General features: G+C 32.3%; 1 protein-coding gene across 2 annotated transcripts; it reads left to right on the top strand.

Moving 5' to 3' along the window:
• Window positions 1-1,674: 1,674 nt before the first annotated feature.
• LOC147409584 (putative trehalose-phosphate phosphatase J) lies at window positions 1,675-4,629 on the top strand. 2 transcript variants are annotated; one of them, XM_086430383.1, is made up of 12 exons: window positions 1,675-1,844; window positions 1,926-2,266; window positions 2,366-2,506; window positions 2,601-2,672; window positions 2,784-2,876; window positions 2,976-3,032; window positions 3,148-3,249; window positions 3,349-3,426; window positions 3,557-3,626; window positions 3,734-3,804; window positions 3,900-3,992; window positions 4,288-4,629. In XM_086430383.1, exons 2-12 carry the CDS (start codon window positions 1,949-1,951, stop codon window positions 4,354-4,356), a joined length of 1,164 nt encoding a protein of 387 aa, XP_086286509.1. In that variant the 5' UTR covers window positions 1,675-1,844; window positions 1,926-1,948; the 3' UTR covers window positions 4,357-4,629. The 2 variants fall into 2 exon arrangements, with proteins under 2 accessions (XP_086286509.1, XP_086286505.1); XM_086430379.1 differs by having other exon boundaries at window positions 2,363-2,506.
• The last annotated feature ends 16,902 nt before the right edge of the window (window positions 4,630-21,531 follow it).

Genomic DNA, 21,531 nt, shown 5'->3' with positions numbered 1-21,531 from the left:
ATGTGACACAACATTTGATAAAGTTGGGACCTGCATAGTTATTAATTTCATGCCACCCACAATCGCTTTTTGAAAAAGTGATTTTAGATGTGTTATTAGTTATATTAATATTTATCTTTTTAGCAATTAATTTGACGGTTGATAAAAGAGTGTCATAAACAAACACACAATTCTAAACCTCATATAAGTACTAATTTCATACCACCCACAATCACTTTTTGAAAAAGTGGTTTTAGATATGTTAATAATTATATTAATGTTTGTCTTCTAGCAATTAATTTAAGGCTTAGTAAAAGAAAGTCATAAATAAGCACACAATTTTATATTTGTATAATTGGGATTGTTGTATGTTTGTTAATGAGTTTTTTTTTTTTCATGCATCTATTAAACGTACACCACGTATCTAATTACTTTAGACAACACTTCAAAAAATATTTCTGGGAGTATGTATGTTTTAAGTACTTCTGACTCTTGTATTCATATGGGCCCTTACTTATTAGCTAAATAAATAGTTGTATTGTTATATGAAAATAATATAAGTTTTAAGTGCATTTTCAATGATCTCAACTTCTCTATACTCGAATATAAGGGAAAAAATCAAGTGGGAAAGTTAAGAAAGTAGGTGTTGTAGTGATTATCTCTTCCTCATTTGAAAAAATTACTTTTAAAAAGATAGAATGGTAAAATTGTAATATATTAAAATTTGTAAAATCTTATAAGAATATTATTTATTGATGAATAATGTTATTAATTGGATACATAGCATAAATGTAAATAGGTAGAATGACAAGAATGTAATATGATGTAATTTGGTGGTTGAAAAGACTTGTAAAAATTATATAAAATCAAACTCAAATTTAATATAGAAAATGTAGAAGATTGTAATAGAAAGTAATTTGAAGAGATTATTCGGAGGTAATTTTAGTCTTTTTCTTCTCAAATATAAGTAAGGAGAGTATTTGAGGAAGAGTTGTGATTTTCTTACACCCCCCCTCTAACATACTCTCCTGACGTGGCATATATTAAAATCATAGATTTTCTCAGGATACACAACTGCACATTCTCATAAATATGTGCAATTGTGTATCCTAAGAAAAAATATATGATTCTAACACATCTCATGTTAGTAGTGTATGTCAAAGGGGGATTAGAAGTCGGAAACTGATTATTCTTTGAGGAAATCATTGTAAATGCTCTAAGTTCCATTAGATTACCGATAAAAATAAAAGTTCCATTAGATTCATATAAATGCCAAATATGAGAAATTAGTCTGAATATTTCTCATTTACGACTATTTTTGACCATTTGCAAAAAGTATGAGTTTAAAATTTTACCAAATAATAAATTTTTTGTAAAATTTTGAAATTGAAAAATACTTTTCTTAGTATTTTTGATTGACCGAAAGAGTGGGACAAACCACAATAAGGTTGTCTCGGGAAGACTGTGAAATATGTACACGTGGCGTTTTAACAACTTTATCAAACTTTTGATAAAGATACCTTTATCCCCAGTCCAAGGCAAGAGGAGGAGAAGAAGCCGAGAAGAGGTTGTAGGATCCACGTGGTGGCCCCTCAGGATTTGGGATGCGGAGCTATGTGGGTCCAGCTGAGTTGGAGGTAGTTTTCGCCCGTTAGTACCCGCAAACTAGTATAAATTAACGCGTCTCTCCTTCACTATCTCGTCCTCTCAAGTCGTCTCTCTTACCTTTCTGGTTAACCATTTAAGGCTTGATTGATTAACCTCATTTGGTTAATTTTAAACAGAGCAGAACCACAGCTTTTCTCTTGCTCTGTTTCTTTCTTTCTCTCTAAGTTTCTTAATCTTTCTCGCTCAGAAATTTTCAGGTATTTCTTGGGTTTGTTTTCTTTTTGGGATTGAGTGAGAATTTGGGTTCTTTTTTAACCGATTTTGGGTTGTTTTTGCAGCTCATTTGAAGGAAGCACAAAAGATGACAAAACAGAGTGTAGCGCATTTGAAGGAAGAACAAGAGATGACGAATCAGAGTGTAATAGTTTCTGATACGAAATCTGGATTGGCGATTACTGTCTCTGTTTCGAATTCGTCTCTGTTTTCAACAGCGGCTCAGAAACCACCAACTGCACCAAAAAGGTACATCACAATCTCTCGAAAGAAGCTTTTAAAGAAGCTTGAAACAGGGGAAGGAGAGGAAATCAATGCTTGGGTTGATTCCATGAGAGCTTTATCTCCAACTCATATCAGATCAACTCCTTCTTTGTCTGTTACAGACGATCAGAGATCTTGGATTGTGAGTTTTAATCTCTGTAAATGTAATTCCTCAAAATGGGTCTCTGTTTGTTACCCAAAAATGATAAATTTACCACCTTTTTTTGGATTATTCAAGCAGGTTAACCATCCGTCTGCTTTGAGCATGTTTGAGCAAATCACTAATGCTTCAAAGGGGAAGCAAATTGTAATGTTTCTCGACTATGATGGCACGCTTTCGCCGATTGTAGACGACCCGGATCGAGCTTTCATGTCTAAATCGGTTAGTTCTTCTTCTATTTCTCTTCTCTGTTCTTCTCTCTGTAGTTTTTTCTTTTAAATCTTATTGGAAATTAATTATTTTCTTTGTAATACAGATGAGAAGAGCTGTAAGAGATGTAGCAAGATATTTTCCAACTGCTATTGTGAGTGGAAGATGCAGAGCCAAGGTACTTAAAAATTTCAAGTCCTTAATATCACTTTTATGAATTTTAATAAAAAAAAAAAAAAAAAAACCATGTGATTAATATTATTTTGTTGGTTTGAATCTCTACAAACAGGTATATAGCTTTGTGAGATTGGCAGAGCTTTATTATGCAGGAAGCCATGGTATGGACATTAAAGGACCAACCAAAAGTTCCAAAAGCAAGACAGTAAGTAGTACTACACTACATGACTAACAAAACCCACTCTTAATTCTTAGTTTTTTTTTTTTTTTAAACCCAAATCTTAAATTTTTTCTAATTTTTCAGGGGAATCAAGTTGTTCACTTTCAACCAGCAAGTGAATTCTTACCCATGATCAATGAGGTCGGTTCTAAAATCTTTAATAGAAGAAAAAACAAATCATTCAATTACATAAATAAATAAATTGTGTAAAAAAAATGAAAGGTAAAAAAATTTGATTTTTTTTGGGAATTTTCAGGTTTATAAAACTTTATTGGAGAAAACCAAATCCACTCCAGGAGCAAAAGTGGAGAACAACAAATTCTGTGTATCGGTTCATTTTCGCTGTGTTGATGAAAATGTAGAATCCTTACTCCCATTACTATTATTTTGTCAATTATTTCACTTTATAGATAAATAAAATAGTTTAGAGTGTTTGACTATATTTATGAAATTTCAGAGTTGGAGTGAACTGGCAAAGCAAGTTAAATCAGTGATGAAGGAGTACCCAAAGCTTAGACTAACTGAAGGGAGGAAGGTGAGATGTAGTTTCTTTCTATTGGTCACCATTTTTTCTTATAATTTTATGTGGGCATGACTGTGAGAGGTGAGAGGTCTCACTTTCTTTCTTTCTTTCTTTAATTTTTTTTTTCTTCTTAAAATTATAGGTACTAGAGATCCGTCCAACTATTAAATGGGACAAAGGGAAGGCTCTTGAATTTTTGTTAGAGTCTCTTGGTAAGTCATATTATATAATTGTTTTTTTTTTCAAAAAAAAAAAAAAACACAAAATTTGTTTTCTTTTGGTTTAATTATCACTTAAAAGTTTAATTTCTGATCTCTAGGATTTGCAAACCGCAACAATGTTTTGGCACTTTACATTGGAGATGACAGAACCGACGAAGATGCTTTCAAGGTATCTAACTAATTAAACTGTTTAATTTTCACTTAATAATTTGCATACTTTGGCAGAAAATACTAAGTTATGTTTTATTGATTTATTATTATTAGGTGTTACGTAAAAGAGGACAAGGATTTGGCATTCTTGTCTCTAAATGTCCAAAGGAAACATACGCGACTTACTCCCTCCAAGAGCCAACCGAGGCAAGAAACTACCTACCATGCATTTAAATTATTATTATTGTTATATATCCACGTGGTAAAACATACGCGGTCTGTACACGGCTAAGGTGGCAAGGGCAGAGAAACATAGATCTTTTTTTCGGGGAAACACAGGAAAAAGATCAACTATACGATTGTGTGCCCTTGTCACGTCAGCCGCATACAGACCATACCATGTATGTTTTGCCATGTTAATTTATTATTTGTCATATAATTTTGTGTGTGTATTTGTATATTTTGCATGTTTACTTATTATTATTATTATTATTTTTTTCAGGTTATGGATTTTTTGCACCGGTTGGTGGAGTGGAAGCGAACGTCACTGCAAGGGCATTCAAGGGTGTAAGGAAAGAAAGAAAATTGCCCCAATCATCGAAGAAAATGGTCCAGCATGGGGAGATAATATGTAATTTCCTTGTTAATTAAAAAAAAAGGGAAAAAGAAAGAAGAAAGTGAGGCTTTTCTCCTTTGTTTTTTTTGCTTGGGCTGGAAAGCCTTATTGTAATTATTATGTACAAGGAAAATATTATCACTATCAATATGCCTCGTCCCACTTATTTGGGGTTGGCAGCAATATTACATTTGAAAAATGTAATTTTGCAAATTTTCTATGTGAAAATCTCTCTCTCTCTCTCTCTCTCTCTTTCTATCTTAAAAGAAAATTTTTTGATTTGATCACCTTGTGATATTAAAAAACATGATCATATGCAAATAGAGTTGTAGCGAATAAAATTATATGAATTTTAAAAAATAATTAAAAAATAATTATTTTTTATTATTAAATTTAGATGTTCGGTGGTCGTTTATTTTCAACATTTTTAATTAAATTCAAAAAATAATGTTTTATTTTTTTTTATTTTTATTTTTTTTAATATGAATAATTTTATGAAATTTAAAGAGTTGTGTGGTTGGATTGTCAATGTGATAATCAATGTGGGCCGATCCCACATGTCAAATATTGATTGGACTGTGAGCTAACACGTCCCCAACATCAAGGACATGGGTCAAAGACTGCATCCATTTAGCATTTCTCATTAGGAATCTCCTCAATCTTAGATTTTTCTGAAAAATGTTTATTAATTTTCATTAACACTGATTCTCTCTCTCTCTCTCTCTCTCTCTCTCTCTCTCTTTCTCTCTCTTTATGGGAAATTAGCGACTCCATAATCTTAGATTTTCCTGAAAAATATTTATTGAGTTTCATTAACACAGATTCGAAGATAATTCACTATTTTTAACACATAGTCCACGTCATGACATAAATGAAGTTAAAGAGAATGATGACTTTATTGTTTAAAGTTTAATAAGGAATCCTTTAAAAGTTTATATTAACTATTATTTTTGTAATAAAATGAACAAAAAGTATTAATTATTAGGATTAGAAGTTAGAAGGAGAACCATGATCCTCTTTCGTATTTTAATGGGTGGATCTTATAATCGAATAAAACACCACTTATATTTTGAAAATCACTTAGGAAATCTCAAATTAAAAGCCTTTACTAAGTTGGATCGATCACTTGGCTGAAGATAGTGACCCTTGTGTTTCATAATAACCATTCATTACTTGAATTCTTGGATTTATGTTGGGAAATAAAAATCTTTTTTTAAGTGTGTACGTGAACCCATGTCTAAATTATTTTATATTTTTTTGATAAGTAATGTTCGAATCATTAAATTGACTTTGTTTATAATAAAACTCATTAATAATGCCTTATTTTAGGTCCCACAATCCCGTCGAAACTCATCTTTCCTATTTATTCTAGTACTATGTTTATATAGAAGATCATAGTTCTAAAAATTGATGGGGCAACTTGAAGTTTAGCAGAGCGGACTTCACTCGATAGAATTTCAAGATGGCATACAAACTCAGACTCAGTACCAAGTTAAATTTGAAGTTTTATATCTATTAATTTTATTAGTGTGTTTTTAAATTTCAAAATATTTATCCATTAATAATGTTTATATATATACTTAATCCTTTTGCTCCAATCTACTATGAGGCATCAAGTTTCTTAGACTCCATGGAACTCTCATTTTTTTTTTGGGTTGTTGAGTATTAGTTCGAGTAAGTCTTGAATCACTACATGAAAATTGAAAATTTTGACAGGAAAATAGAAAATTTTGACAAGAAAATTTAACGGGCCAAAGCCCATAAATTTTAAAAATCGAATTTTAATAACTCATGGTTGTTAAAATTTTTGATATTCCCCAATTCGATGGCTTAGACCATCAAATTTCTACCATACTCCATCAATTTGACGGTCTTGAACTGTCAAATATAGTTTTTCTTCACATTGCGAATGAACTCTTGAAATGGTTGATGCAAATAAACGAATTTTTATTTTACGTCTCCAAAATTATACATACACTCATCTAATTCTGATCATTAAATCAAATGAAATTTTTATGAATGACTAATGGTTGATTTCATTAGAATTCTATGAAATTAAAATTACAAATGAATCTTTCAAATTTATGACTGGTGCAACATGAATTGATTAATAGTCTACTAATCAAGAGACTATCCATTTGTTTCCAATGATATTTCCAATTAGAGAAAGCCCATCACTATTAATTTTTATTTTTTTTCTAAATAAATCACTATTGTACATAAACTCATAAATATTACAAAAGGCTCAAAGCAATAAAAATCTTTATCAACTTCACATGCACAGCTCCTTGGTCCATCCTACAATTATTGCACACATTAAAACATCCAAAAACATTTATGATAGGAATATAAAAGATGTAGATAACAACATGTGGGCCCTTCACTGATGGTGACAATGTTTAATTTGAAAGATCCTTTTATTCCATCATTTTGTATTTTACTTTGAATCAACAGGATAAATAAGCTATGATGAATAGATATTTGAGGTGTAAATGTAAAGCCAATTCTTTTTTAGAGGGACCCTAAGCAAGTTGCGATAGCTGCTCTTATTACTATTTTTTCTAATGGATTCCTTTCTTTAACTTTCTTTACTCATCTACAAAGTTAGAAATATAAGCATAGGCACTAACATGCAATAGATGATCCTTATTATTTATCCATCCCTTTCATCATGGATAGCAACAAATTATATGTGGCACAACCCAACCACATATTGTAATAAGGGTAGTTAACTTCTTAAATTCAAAGCACTTTATTATCTTTCAATGTGATCTAAGGGCATTAATAATTTGTGCAACTTAGAGAGATTAGATAGATAAAGATCATGTTTTAAGTCAAACATATTCACATAATATGTTTCCTTAATTTGTCTCCTTCCACACATGCCATGAACCTTCAGCTTTTCTTAGAAAATAGGATAAAGAGATTTTGAGTAAAATTTAATATAATTATGAGATCCTTTGAAATATAAAAATGAATTAGAGTACAAAATTCACACTTACCAAGTGCTATTATTTATACCATAAAGGTAAGAAAGAGAGTCAATGCTATTAAACCTAAAAATATATTAATATTAGCCCAAACCCATTGGATGATAGGTGATCCCAATAACCCAACAAAGCAAAAGATCTATGAAATCAAGATATCAGACTCTATAGGAAAAACAATTCATTACTCACAAGAGAAATCAAACAAACACCATTGGGCACTTAGATTCAAATACAAAATTCACAATTTCTAAGCACGCATTAGATGGCATTGTTTATACCATAAAGCTAAGAAAGTCTGCCAATGCTCTTAAATCAAGAAATAAATATAAACCAAAACCCATTGGATGACAGATGATCCCCAATAACCCAACAAAGCAAAAGATCTATGAAATTAAGATATCAGACACTATATGGGGAAAAAACCCATTGCTCACAAACAGAAGAAAAACCATACACCATTGGGAACTTGGATTTGAAGGTGGCCCATCTTGGAGATGAGTGGAATCTTAAATATTTTTTAGTTATTTATTTTTATTTTATTTTATTATTATCATTATTTTATTTTTTTTTAGACTTAGGATATCCTTTTTTGTTAGGTTGTGAAAGGGAAAACCCACTAAGTAAAGAGAGTTGGATTCCACTAAAGGATTTTGATGTGAGGAAGAAAACACATGGGTGTTTGAATGGGGACACTAATATGCCTCCAAGCTTTGATAACATCCTCTCTTTCATACGTGTAAAGATGGAGTCCACTAGACTTTACCCATCATTGGTGCCTTAACTGAAATAAACTAAGTAGAGAAAAGCTCCAATTATTGGTGGGCAAGAGGACATCCCCACAACCCAACCAACTCATCCTCTTTAAAACCACTAACCACCCCTAATTTTCAATCATTCTTCACTAGGGTTTTGAAAAGAAACCTGAATATATCTCGTTTGTAGAGCTTCAATCCAATATTAAAATGGGATCTTCGAGGCAATCTAGATATGATGGTCTCACTTGAACCACTCTAGCTCCCACCAAACCAGACCCAAAATATATTCGAAAGTACGACAACCTTTGCATTCATAATTCATACTTCCAACTCATCATGTGCACGCTTATATCCATACCCACAATAAATTATAATATACTCATAGATACATACATACACATATATATATATATATATTCATGGATTGTCTTAGGATATGCCAACGCGTGTCTCTCTAAGGGATTGGTCCCTGCATAAAGGGTCGAGCCTATTTGACATAGGATACTATATAAGATAAGCTGGGATGGTCAGGTTGTGGCTAACTCTAGCCACATATGTACCTTCCCAGATGACCCATATGCCCTTGTTATGGGGAACATATGCTTAATCAGTACATGGAAGGAATTGGGTCATTGGTTGCATCATGTCTGTAACCTAGAGCAATAAATGATTAAGATTGGTCCAATGTGAGTTTTATTTATTTATTTCTGAGAAATGTTCAGATTTGAAGGGTGATCATATGGCCATTGTGAGTAATGATATTTGTTATCGGGTCCCGTTCGGCACCCTTAGTTTTACCACACACTTTAACAAACGCGTTTTGTCTTACATGGGTTAGAAGTTTCGGAATGAGCTGATTTTTGGTGAGGATGATCTCTATGGTGAGGAGATCATCCTCACCAAAAATCAGCTCATTCCAAAACTTCTAACCCCATCAAAATTGATTTACAAAAAATGGACGGTCCACGATTTTTCAACGTGTAAACATGGGGCTAAACATTTCGGAATGGGCTGATTTTTGGGGAGGATGATCTTCTAATCATAGAGATCATCCTCACCAAAAATCAGCTCATTCCAAAACTTCTAACCCATGTAGGACAAAAAACGTTTGTTAAAGTGTGTGGTAAAACTTAGGGTGCTGAACATTTCCCTTTGTTATCTAAGGAGAAAATTAGATCAATTATGAAGGCACACGGTAAAAGATAATGAGTTGTAAATCCATTAGTTATAATTAGAAAGATTAAACATGAAGTACCCAAGTAACCAAAAGTTTGAACTTTAAACCTTAGAAAAGAGGAGAATTGTTGCAAGCTAAGTCTTATACCTAAGCCTATGGATATGCTTTTTAAGGTAAGAAGAGAGAGACCCCCATTTATTTCGTATTATTACTAAGAGTCGTGTTGGGGTGACACAAACGGAGACACAAAAGTGACACATTGATGTGGTGGTGCACAAATAACCGTAGATGCTTTTCTGCGAGATACGAGTAAAAATCATCTATTGTTATTTGCGCACCACCACGTTATTTGTGTCACCTTTGTGTCTCCGTTTGTGCCATTCCAGCATTTTCCTATTACTAAAGCAGTGTTAGGGAGGTGGGGGAGGAAAAGGAGAAGATTTGGCTCTATTATGGATCACACTCTTTTTGTACTTCACCTTCACCTCTAACTCAATATCATTTTTTATGAGAGTAGCTATTGGCACCCCAACTCTTACTTATTAAACCGAGATTAAAAATAAATAAAATAATTGAATGATTGAAAATAAGTAGTGGCAATAGAATGTGTTTTAATCTTTAATTGGGGTGTGAGAGATAATTTAAGAAATTGGGGTGTAATACCTAAAAGTTCATGTGGCAATAGCAGCTTTGTTTTATGTGTAACAAACAACATCTCATACAATTTATGTGGGGAATGTCTCTTTGCACACATAAAAAATACTCTATGTACCCACTTACTTAACATGCACCTACAAGTAAAATTTCTCAATGCACAGCTAATTAAACTTAAATCTCTATGCACACATCCCATAACCTACTGAATCCATTTCTTCTTCTTCTTCTTCTTTGCATCTTGAAATGTTTCAATGAGGTTTTAAGTTTTAATTTTACTTTTTTCTTACTCTAACACTTCCAATTGAGTTGAACCCATTCACATGAGAAAATTTTATTCAATGGGTACCTATCAAATCTGTTTTAAAATGTTCATTGGAAGATTTTGTTTGGTAGGTACCTACAAATCTATTTTGAAATATTCGATAGATACCTACTGAATTTATCAAAACAAATTCAATCTAAACCTATCAAACAAAATCTATCAAAAAATCTTTGAGTTTTTCGATTCAAAATTATCGTTTTCGAGATTTTAATAATTATTTTTTCATCTTCCTTGGTGATTAAATATCATAAAATAAAAAAAAATAAAAACTTGAGAAGAAAATCTTAAAACCTAATCTCCATTGATTCAACCTCTCATAAAACTCAAAAGAAAATGAATATGAAAAAAGAGAGAGACAGAGAGAGAGAGAGAAAAGAAGAAGAAGACAAATGTTTTTTGTTCGGTATGTTAGGTGTGTGCATTGAAAATTTTAAAAGGGGCAAAAATATAAATTAAATTAAATTAAAAATATATATATATTTTAAAGTCAGGTAGGTACGTAGAGTATTTTTAGTGTGTGCAAATGGTCACTTCCATTTATGTCTTACTCAATGCTTTAAAAATGGGACTGGACCAGACGATGGGATTGAACTTGACCCAATAGCCTTCAAGTGGTGGGTCAAATGACAAAATCCATTAAATAAAAAAAAACAAATGACCCAGCATTGTAAATCCATTAGTTATAATTAGAAAGGTTAAGCATGAGGTACCTAAGTTACCTAACCAAATGTTTGAACTTTGAACCTTACAAAAAAGGAGAATTGTAGCAAACTAGCAGTCTTGTACCTAAGCCTATGGATATACATTTTAAGGTAAGAAAAGAGAGGCCCCCATTTAGTTCGTATTATCACTGGAGTAGTGTTAGGGGGGGGAGCAAGACTTGGTTCTATTATGGGTCACACTCTTTTGGACTTCACCTCCAACTCAATATCATTATTTATGAGAGCAACTATTGACACTCCAACTTTTACTTATTACCTCTCAGTTAAAAATAAATAAAATAAAAATAAGTAGAAAACCAATAGAAGCTTTCTCATTGTGTTATATTTTTTGCTAGACTTATAATTTTTGGATTTCTAAAATTGTTTGAATGAGTGTTATAATGTTTTGTAATGTTAAGATTATTATTTGAGACAAACATTTGTAATGATTGAAGAATGTGCTTTTAATCTTGAATTGGGGGTGTGAGAGTTGATTTAAGAAATTGGGGTGTAATAACTAAAAGTTCATGTGCCAATAACATCTCTCTTTTCTATATGTAACAAACATCATCTCATATAATTTATGCTGGAAAGTCTATTTGCATACATCAAAAAACCTTTACATACCCACTTACTCAACATACATATCTAGAAGTAAAATTTCTCAACGCACACACTTAATTAAACTTGAATCTTTATGCAGACACCTCATAGTCTATCGAACCCATTTCTTCTTCTTCTTATTCTCTCTCTCTCTCTCTCTCTCTCTCTCTTTCATTTTTTCTTCTTCTTTGCATCTAGAAAGGTTTAAATGAGGATTTTTAAGCTTTAATCTTTTATTTTTCTTACTCTAACACCTCAAAGCAAAGTCGAAACCATTCAATGAGAAAGTTATGTTTGATAGATACCTATCGAATCTGTTTTAAAATATTCAGTAGGTAACTATCGAATCAGTTTTATAACGTTCAATGGAAAGTTTTGTTCTGTATGTACCTATCGAATTTGTTAAAATAAATTCGATCTATACCTATCGAACAAAATCTATTAAAAAATCTTTGAGTTCTTCGATTCAAATTTGTCATTTTTGAGATTTTAATAATGATTTTTCCATATTCTTTGATGATTAAATGTCACAAAAAAAAAAAAAAAAAAGAAGAAGATAACTTGGAAAAGAAAACCTAAAACCTAATCTCTATTGATTCAACCTCTCACAAAACTCAAAAGGAGATAAATAATAAGAGAGAGAAGAAGAAGAAAAAGAACATTTTTTGTTTAGTATGCTAAGGTGTGTGCATTGAGAATTTAAAATAATAAAAAAAAAAAGAGACAAAAATGTATATATATATATATATATATATATATATATATACATTTAAAGTTCAGGTGGGTACATAGAGTATTTTTAGGGTCTGCAAAAATGTCGTTCCCATTTATGTCTTACTCAATGCTTTGAAAATCGGACTGGATCAGACGGTTGGATTGGACTAACCCAGTAGTTTCCATGGGTTGGGTCAAATGAAAAAATCCATTTAAAAAAAAAAAAAAAACAAAAACAAATGACCCATCCAGTTAAATCCATTAGTTATAATTAGAAAGATAAAGCATAAAGAACCCAAGTAACCTAACCAAATGTTTGAACTTCGAACCTTAGAAAAGAGGAGAATTGTTGCAAGCTAGCAGTTTTGTACCTAAGCCTATGAATATGTTTTTTAAGGTAAGAAAGGAGAGGCCTCCATTTAGTTCGTATTATTACTAAAGCAGTGTTAGGGTGTGTGTGCGTGCGGGGGATCACACTCTTTTGAACTTCACCTTCACCTCCAATTCAATATCATTTTTTTACGAGAGCAGCTATTGGTACCCCAGTTTTTACTTATTACACCAGATTAGAAATAAATAAAATAATGGAATGATTGAAAATAAGAGTGCTACTAGAAGTTCTCTCATTTTTTTTTATTTTTGCTAGATTTCTAGTTTTTGGATTTCTGAAATTGTTTGAATGAGTGTTATAATTTTTTGTAATGTGAAGAGTATAATTTGAGACAAACCTTTGTGATGTTCGAAGAATGTGTTTTAATCTTTAATTGAGGTGTGAGAGATAATTTAAGAAATTGAGGTGTAATAACTACAAGTTCAAGTGCCAATAGTAGCCCTCTATTTTATATGTAACAAATAACATCTCGTTAAATTTATGTTGGGAGCATCTATTTAGACACATAAAAAAATACTCTACGTACTCACTTACTCTACACACACACTTAAAAGTAAAATTTCTCATCACACATGCTTAATTAAACTTGATTCACTATGCACACACCCCATAACCTATCGAAACACATTTCTTCTTCTTCTTTCTCTTTCTCTCTCTGTCAATTCAAGATTAAGTTTTAATCTTACTTGTTTTTCTTACTCTAACAATTCCAATCGAATCAAAGTCATTCACATAAGAAAATTTTATCCAGTAGGTATCTATTGAATCTGTTTTAAAATGTTTAATAGGTATCTACCAAATCAATTTTATAATATTCAGAAGAAAGTTTTGTTCGATAGATACCTACCGAATATTACTAAATAGATTCAGTAGGTACTTACTAAATTTGTTAAAACAAATTCGGTCTGATCTTACCAAATAAAATATATCAAAAAATCTTTGAATTCTTCAATTCAAAATTATCGTTTTGAAGATTTTAATAATGATTTTTTCATCTTCTTTGATAATTAAATGCCAAAAAAAAAAAAAAACATAATTTGAAAAAGAAATCCTAAAACCTAATCTCCATTGATTCAATTTCCCACAAAATTCAAAAGGAGATGAATATGAAGAGAGAAAGAGAGAGAGAGGAAGAAGAAGAAGAACGTTTTTTGTTCGGTATGTTAGGGTGTATACATTGAGAATTTAAAAAAAGGGAAAAAACGTATTAAAAAAAATGTTTTTACATTTTTAGATCAAGTGGGTACATAGAGTATTTTTAGTGTGTGCAAATGGCTGCTCCGATTTATGTCTTACTTAATGCTTTAAAAACTGGACCGGATCTGACGGTTGGAGTCATTGGGTCAAATGACAAAATCCATTTAAAAAAACAAAAACAATGACACCTACCCGGCTAAATCGGTTTGATTGGTGATCGGGCCACCCTAATATTTTGGGTGATCTTAAAACATACCCTTCAATATATGAGATGTACCTCTGTTTTCTGAAAATGGAGACATTCCTTCTCTGAATTAAGGTCTTCTCTAATAAACTAATGGAAAATGACTTAAATATCCTCATCTTCGAATTGTTACTAAATTCCATAATCTTCTACTTCAAAATCTTATCTTATTCATGACTTATGAAAATTGAAGGCATAGTTAGATTTTTTAGGATTGAAGAAGATAGTAATTTTTTTTTAAGGTTAAAATAGATAGAATCTAAAGGTTGAAGACTAGGATTAAAAAAAGACTTACTCAAGAGGTTAAAGTTGAAGATACCTACATTTATAAAGAAATTAAAAATACTTATTTAATATTTCACTTTTGGATCACATGGGTTGGGTTCATCAGTCGAACCAATCTGGTCAGTTATTCAGGTCAACGATGGGTCTAGTTTTTACGATATTGGTCTTACTTTGATCTTCAAACTAGTTTTTAGGGAATATTTATTTTTTGGGAAACTATTATCTTAGAAAATTTAGTTTTCTTGAGTTTTGAGTGTTTGACTCATCTTTATTCAAGAAATTATTTTCAAATAAAAAATGATAATCACCCACTATGGCAAGAAATTTTTGAAGAAAATATGATTCACCTTGGATCTACTCAAGAATCTCCCAAGTTAGCCCACTTTGGTCTGGTCTTGGGCTCAAACCACAAGCCAGGGCACGGATCGGGCATGGATTTATTTTCGAATACAAAACACAATGGGCTCTTATATGGTGGTCTGGACTGGGCCATCAAAACACCTGTCTCAATGTACCATCTACCATATATTGAGAATTTCTAAGCAAAGTGGGTTAGAACTTAGATTGTAGATCTTGGGCTATACTCAGACCCAAAAAGCCCATAACGCTGGCCTAAGTTTTTGAGAATCGAACACGAGGTCATGACCCTGGGCTCATAGTTCAAGCCCACTGGTTAATATGGCCCCATGAACATTTGAACAACCTCTAGCTGAATCCACAAATCTAAATTCTTCCTGATTAATGATTTGTAACTATTGGGTTTTTATCATTTTAATTGTAGACTTAGAAGTTAGAGCCGGGCAATTTTTTATAATGGGCCTAGCCCACTACTAAAGAAGCTCAAATCCAGATGACTTGTACATGATACAAAAGTAGTTTATAAGATCTGAACATCATACATATAATATAGGCTGATTTACCAAAACATGTGCTGAAATTTGAGAAAATCCCAAAACAGTGGTCTATTCATTTTAATTCCGAAAATGGTAAATTACTGTACTTATGTAAAAAATAAAATAAAAATTAATTCCGAAAAATAATATTGTCCCATTTTTGGAATTAAATTGAATAGTCTACCATTTTCGGAAATTCGACTTTTTCTCTACCAGTTTGGTAATTCCCCCATAATTCCTTCCCAGAGTTTTTTAGTTGCATGCTGACCTTTTTCTCCATTGAAGCTAGTTTCTTCAAAGACCCATTTATACCTAACTTTCCATACACTTCTTAGTATTGCAAATGTTTTGTCCATTTTAATTTTTTATATCCTTGTTTAATGCAAATCACATATTAAAAATAAATAAATGTAAATCGAATTGTGCGTGCACTTTTCTTCTTTTTTTTTTTTTTTTTTTTTGTTAATGGGGGTATTTGAACTTACATCCGACTAGTGGGATCAGGTGAGCCTAGATAAAAGCATATAGGTCCCTCCTCAGAGCACATGCAACACCCGCACATCACACGCATCTGGTAAGTGAGGGTCTGCCCTCACAGGTGGCCTCAAGGAGCCATTGCTCATACTGGGTATCGAACACTAAACCTACGAACTCTCACTGCTTATTGGATTCGACATTACCATTGAGCCAACCCCTCAGGTTTCGAATTGTGTGAGCACTTGATATATGGATCGTGTGATCATTTTCATCTTCAAAGTCTTATCTCAAAATTTTAGGGTCGTCTAGTTTCTCTATTCAATTATGTCTAAAATAGAGTCTTTTGATAATTCAAGTACCATTTATCACCCACCAAATATTATAACTCAAATTTATCAAACCTCATTTCAATCCAACATTTTGATCAAGAAAAAAATTGAAATGTTCTCAATCCTAGAGTCTGAAAAATCAAAACAGTATGAAAGAAAATCCAAATCTAAAGTCTGAAATATCACCCACAATCCTAGAGGAAAGAAGTATTAGAGAATAAGATGGAAAGAGAGATCAAGGTATGTCTTCACTATCTTAGGAAAATAATAGTATAGCATTAAGAACCCAAGGGTTTGGCTCAATGGCAATTTTGAATCCAATTAGTGGTGAGAGTCTGTAGGTTGTGTGTTCAATGCCCAATATGACTAGTGTGGCTCCTCAAGGCCACCCATGAGGGCGTACCCTCACTTACCTGGTGTGTGTGATGTACGAGCGTTGCACATGCTTAGGGGAGGGACCCATATGCTTTGGTCCAGGCCCTGGCTCACCCGGTCCCACTGGTCGGACGTAAGTTCGGATACCCCCAATAACAAAAAAAAAAGTTAGTATAGCATTAAATCTATGAAATTACCTTGCTTTGAGCAATAATGTTCATGATAAGGTATTTTTAGCACCATTAAAGCTAAGGTAATACTAAATAAGAATCTTTTTCTCCCTGAATAAGGGATTATTTTCTTGAGTAAGTTATTTTTTGTTGTTCCCATGTCATTTTCCAAAATAAGTAGTGTATAGTTCGGACCAATTCGGAGAATTTCAAAGTGTATGGATGCGCTATTTACATTTAAGTTATTCAATTTGTCTAGAAATTTTTCAATCCAAATTCTCGCCTTTCTTCCAACCAAAATATTGCCTTAAGATGAGATTTTAAACCTCAATAACTAATATATGACAATAAAAAATTAAAGGTCACATAATTTGTGTGGTTTGACTAGATTGCCTTCGTCAATGATGAGATCATTTCACTATTTTCGTGAAAAGCCAAAGTTATAATCTCTTAATCTTACTTTCTCTCAATAAAATTGAAAATTTTCCCTCGTCGAAATCCTAAAACGAGTTGGTTATGGATTTATGATCCATATAAAACATGAAATTGACCCTAAGACAATTGTCAAATTGAGGAAAAAATTAGCCACAAAATCGCTCATTACGTGCATTTAGCCAAAATAAGACCACCCTAGTGGCAAGTCGAGCCTTGATAAGCTCCTCGAGAAGGGTAGATCAAGTGTTTAAAACCTTACAAAGCTATGAATTCCTTGGGGCCACCCTCTAGGGTCCGGTTGACCCTCAACTCACCCAATTGCATGTAGGATTTTCCGAGGGGGCAGTGCGTGTGACCGTGGGATTATTCTCACCTGAAGGGTGCGTGGAGATACCCACAATAAGCCAGAAAAAAAAAAAAACAAAAAAAGGACCACCAAAAAATACGAGGCACAAACATAATGATATAAAATCCTTTAAGAACACATGTTGAAATAATCAATCTTAAACCATATGTAATAAGATACAAATACTAACCGAATCAAGTAAATATCAATACAATAAGCAAACTTCCACAAAATAAAACAATCTTTTTTTTCAGTAAAATACATTAAAGAAAATACAATTGGTTCATACAAAATTGATTGGAGCTGTATCTAAGGCCCATCCCTGATGTCTTATTTGTATTTTTGGGGTCATCTTAAAAGGGTTGGAATGTTTGGGCCCAAGTTTGAGATTAACCTAATCTGAATATGACTCATATGTGGATGGACTACATATTACAATTCTCATTTTCCCCCCTCATCCCACAAATTATTAATACTCTTGCCTACCAAAACTTATAAAATAAAAAATAGAAAAATAAAATAAAATAAAAAGAGTTTATGGAGGAAATCTCGATCTCGAATATACAATTCATTTTGAGAAGTGTTTTTTATGTTGTATAATAATAAACATAAAAATTTAGGTGACACCAAATAGAAAATCAAAGGAAATTAAGGTTAAAAAATTAAGTACTTGTCTCATTGGCCTTGCCAGATCTAAACACATCCATAAAAATAAACAAATAGAGTTCCGACTCACAGAAGATTAAAAGATAATAAAAGTATCGAAAATGTTTGCCCCACTATTTTTTATCATTGAGATGACCAATTCAATTAGAGTTTGCACCTAAAAATTTAATGCCCTCTCACTATTTGTAAAATGTTAAACTCAAATTTTTTAGGTCCAATGGCTGGTCTCAACGATTGCTCAAAGGTGGTAGATCTAGACAATTTGAATGGTTGATCTCAATGATTGAAAGGAAGTGAGGGGATATTAAGAAAGAATTTTTTTACTAACTGGGCTATGAAGTTACGGTCTAAAAGTTAGAAGATGTATATTTAGAAAGAAATCCATTGTCAAGGTTCATTAAATAATTTTCTCAAAAATATATGATGGAAAAAAAAAAAAAAAGCATAACCCCAATTAATACAAGATAAAAGATAAGATAAATAAGTTGAGAATAACAAAAAATTGAGATACATGAATCCCAAAGAGTTGGCTCAATAAGCGGTGAGAGTTTGTAGGTAGTGTGTTTGATCCCCAATATGAGCAATGGCTCATTGAGGCCACCCGCGAGGGTGTACCATCACTTACCTTGTGTGTGTGTGTGATGTAGGGGCGTTGCACATGCCTAGGGGAGGAATGCATATGCCTTGATCCCCTTGGCTCACCCGGTCCCACTAGTCGGACGTAAATTCGAATACGACGTGAACAAAAAACAATATAAATAAATAAAAAATTGAGATACCCCAATAATTATGAAGGCACATATGATGATGAAAAACTCATTTGGATCTAACTCTTTTGTCCCCAACTCTATTAAGCATCAAACCAAGGCAAGGGACAAGGATTAGAAATACAAACTCAAAAAAACCACAAAACTAAGGATTGACCAACTCAATTGAACTCATGTTGGGAATGTCAGACATAGCCTTGCACCCAAACACACAACCTGATTATATTGACTAAACTAATAAAATATGACCCACCCCTTTCGAGGTCAAAAATCAGGTTGTATAGTTGATCAATCACTTCCCTTTTTCTTCTTTTTAGAGAGCTGCTATTGCCACACCAACTTTAACAACCTGATTAAATTAAGTAAAGTAATAAAATAAAATCCACCCATTTTTTTAGGTCAAAAATCAGGTTGTATAGTTGATCAATCACTTCCCTTCTTTATTTTTTAGAGCTGCTATTGCCACACCAACTTTTGCTAACGCCACCCCCAACAGTGTGCAATTCTTTGATGATTTAAAACGAATTGGCCATTTATCATTCCATTATTCCATTTATTTATTTATTTATTATGAAGCTAAAAAAGTCAAACAATTGGGTGATCATGACCACTCAACTTGCCTTATTTAATCTCCCACTCCTTCACCAATATCTTGATCAGGTTGTCAAGGGAATTCAATCTGACCCAATTTTCTTTGCAGATTGGGTCTGCCATGATATAATAATAAAATTGAAAAAAAAAATTATTATTAACATTAACTATAAATATATATATATATTGTGGGGTCGGATTTGATTGAATCCATAATTCTTGTTATGGTGTGGTTTTGGCAGCTAAATACCAATCCTACAGAATAACACATGTTTTCCCACATTAGCATCTCCACGTACAAATTTAGTCTAATTATACCTCGCCCCATCACATATTTTTTTCTTTAATTTTTCTAAATTTAATGCATAAAATTCATAAGAGAAAAGCATAGTATATATGAAGGCATGAGCGTGACGGGGACAAGGCCACCATCTCACGACCATATGAAAGCGAGAGCGATTTTGGAGACCTGCAATTTAGAGTCCCCCATCTCACGACCATATGAAAGCGAGAGCGATTTTGGAGACCTGCAATTTAGAGACCCCACTCCTCAATTGATCCATTTGGCAAATTAATCCCCACGATTTGTCACTCACACATGATTTTTTATTTTGAGTCATTATAAAATAATGCATTAAAATTGACGCGGTATGTATGTGGTAGACGTGACAAATGCACAAAACAATAGATTTTTTTCTACATAATACACAAGAAAAAGATCTACAATTCTATGCACTTGTCACATCAACCAAATACAGACCGCATTAATTTTAATGCATCATTTTATCATTAGTTTTTTATTTAGTTTTTGAGTCGTGTTAGAGTGACCTCAAGATTAGACCTCATCTCACACATCTATGTCGAGAGAAAGCATCTATGGTTCCCATACACTTGCACTTACACATTAGGTTGTGTGATGTGAGGTTCAATCTTGAGATCACTTCAGCATTATTCTTACCTTTTTTACTAAAATTAATCCTCAATCCATTAAGAGTCGTGTTAGAGTGACCTCAAGCTTGAATCTCATATCTCACATCTTGACGTGAAAGTGAATAGGAATCATAGATGCTTTTGCACGCATATCTCAAGGAAAAGCATCTATAGTTCCTATACACTTTCACGTCAGGATGTGCGATCTCCTTACCCCTCCACACTTTTATAAATATTTAAGTTATCCCTTTATATTTTAATTGATCCAATGCCGCTTATCTTTCTTTTCTAATAGATTAATGACCCAAATACCCTTATCTTTAAACTATGAAAAATAATCTTGATTTTCTTTTAAAAATCTGTCAAGTGAAATAAAAAATCACCCAAAGATTGAGGTGTGAGTAGTTTGAAAAAGTATTATAATGTTGAGATAATAATTTGAGGTTTGGGCCAAACCTCTGTAACGTTTCAATGGTATGTTTTAATCTTTACTTGGGGTGTGATAAATAATTTAAGAAATTGAGGTGTGAGTAGATTTTGGTGTGCCAATAGTAGCTCTAAAAAATAAAGAAAAAAAAACAAGGTGATTTAGCTCCCCTCATTTTGTATCGATATTAGAGAGACCTTCGTGTTTTTCAAAATGATGACATGCATCCTAGGCCTCGATCTTCTCGTATTCGTACCATACTACCAAAAAAGAATTGAACCTATTCAAAATTTTGTAAACTTCTCTAAATTAGAGATTAACCCATTAAATTGACGAATCAATGAATTACTCCATGATTTTCAATTAATCATTAAATATGTTAAAAAATTTACCCTTCACCCTCAAAATTTTATTTTCTTCGACATTCAAATTTAAAATAAAAAAATTAATTTGAGGGACGTTGAAGATCATGTTTCCTATTAAGAAATCTGAAAACACCATTTGCATATTTTTCAAAAAGTCTCCCATTTTTAAACAAAAATTTTCTGAACTTATCCTAATTAACCAAATTGAATCACTAAAGAATAATTACCAAATCTGAATTTTTTTATAAGGACTCATGGAAAATGACATAAGGACCCTCACTTTCAACTTTTATCCAATTTTTTAGGGGTGAAAATTGATTATT

This window comes from Akebia trifoliata, chromosome 2 (genome assembly GCF_017979445.1).
Source record: "Akebia trifoliata isolate Shusen 1 chromosome 2, ASM1797944v1, whole genome shotgun sequence".
In the NCBI taxonomy this organism is placed as follows: domain Eukaryota; kingdom Viridiplantae; phylum Streptophyta; class Magnoliopsida; order Ranunculales; family Lardizabalaceae; genus Akebia; species Akebia trifoliata.
This window is presented reverse-complemented; position numbering and strand designations above follow the sequence as displayed.

Coding starts and splice junctions, on each gene's coding strand:
- LOC147409584 (XM_086430379.1), top strand. CDS start 1,949: ATGACAAAACAGAGTGTAGCGCATTTGAAGGAAGAACAAGAGATGACG. Junction 3,250..3,348: donor TTCGCTGTGTTGATGAAAAT/GTAGAATCCTTA, acceptor ATGAAATTTCAG/AGTTGGAGTGAACTGGCAAA. Junction 3,627..3,733: donor ATTTTTGTTAGAGTCTCTTG/GTAAGTCATATT, acceptor TCTGATCTCTAG/GATTTGCAAACCGCAACAAT.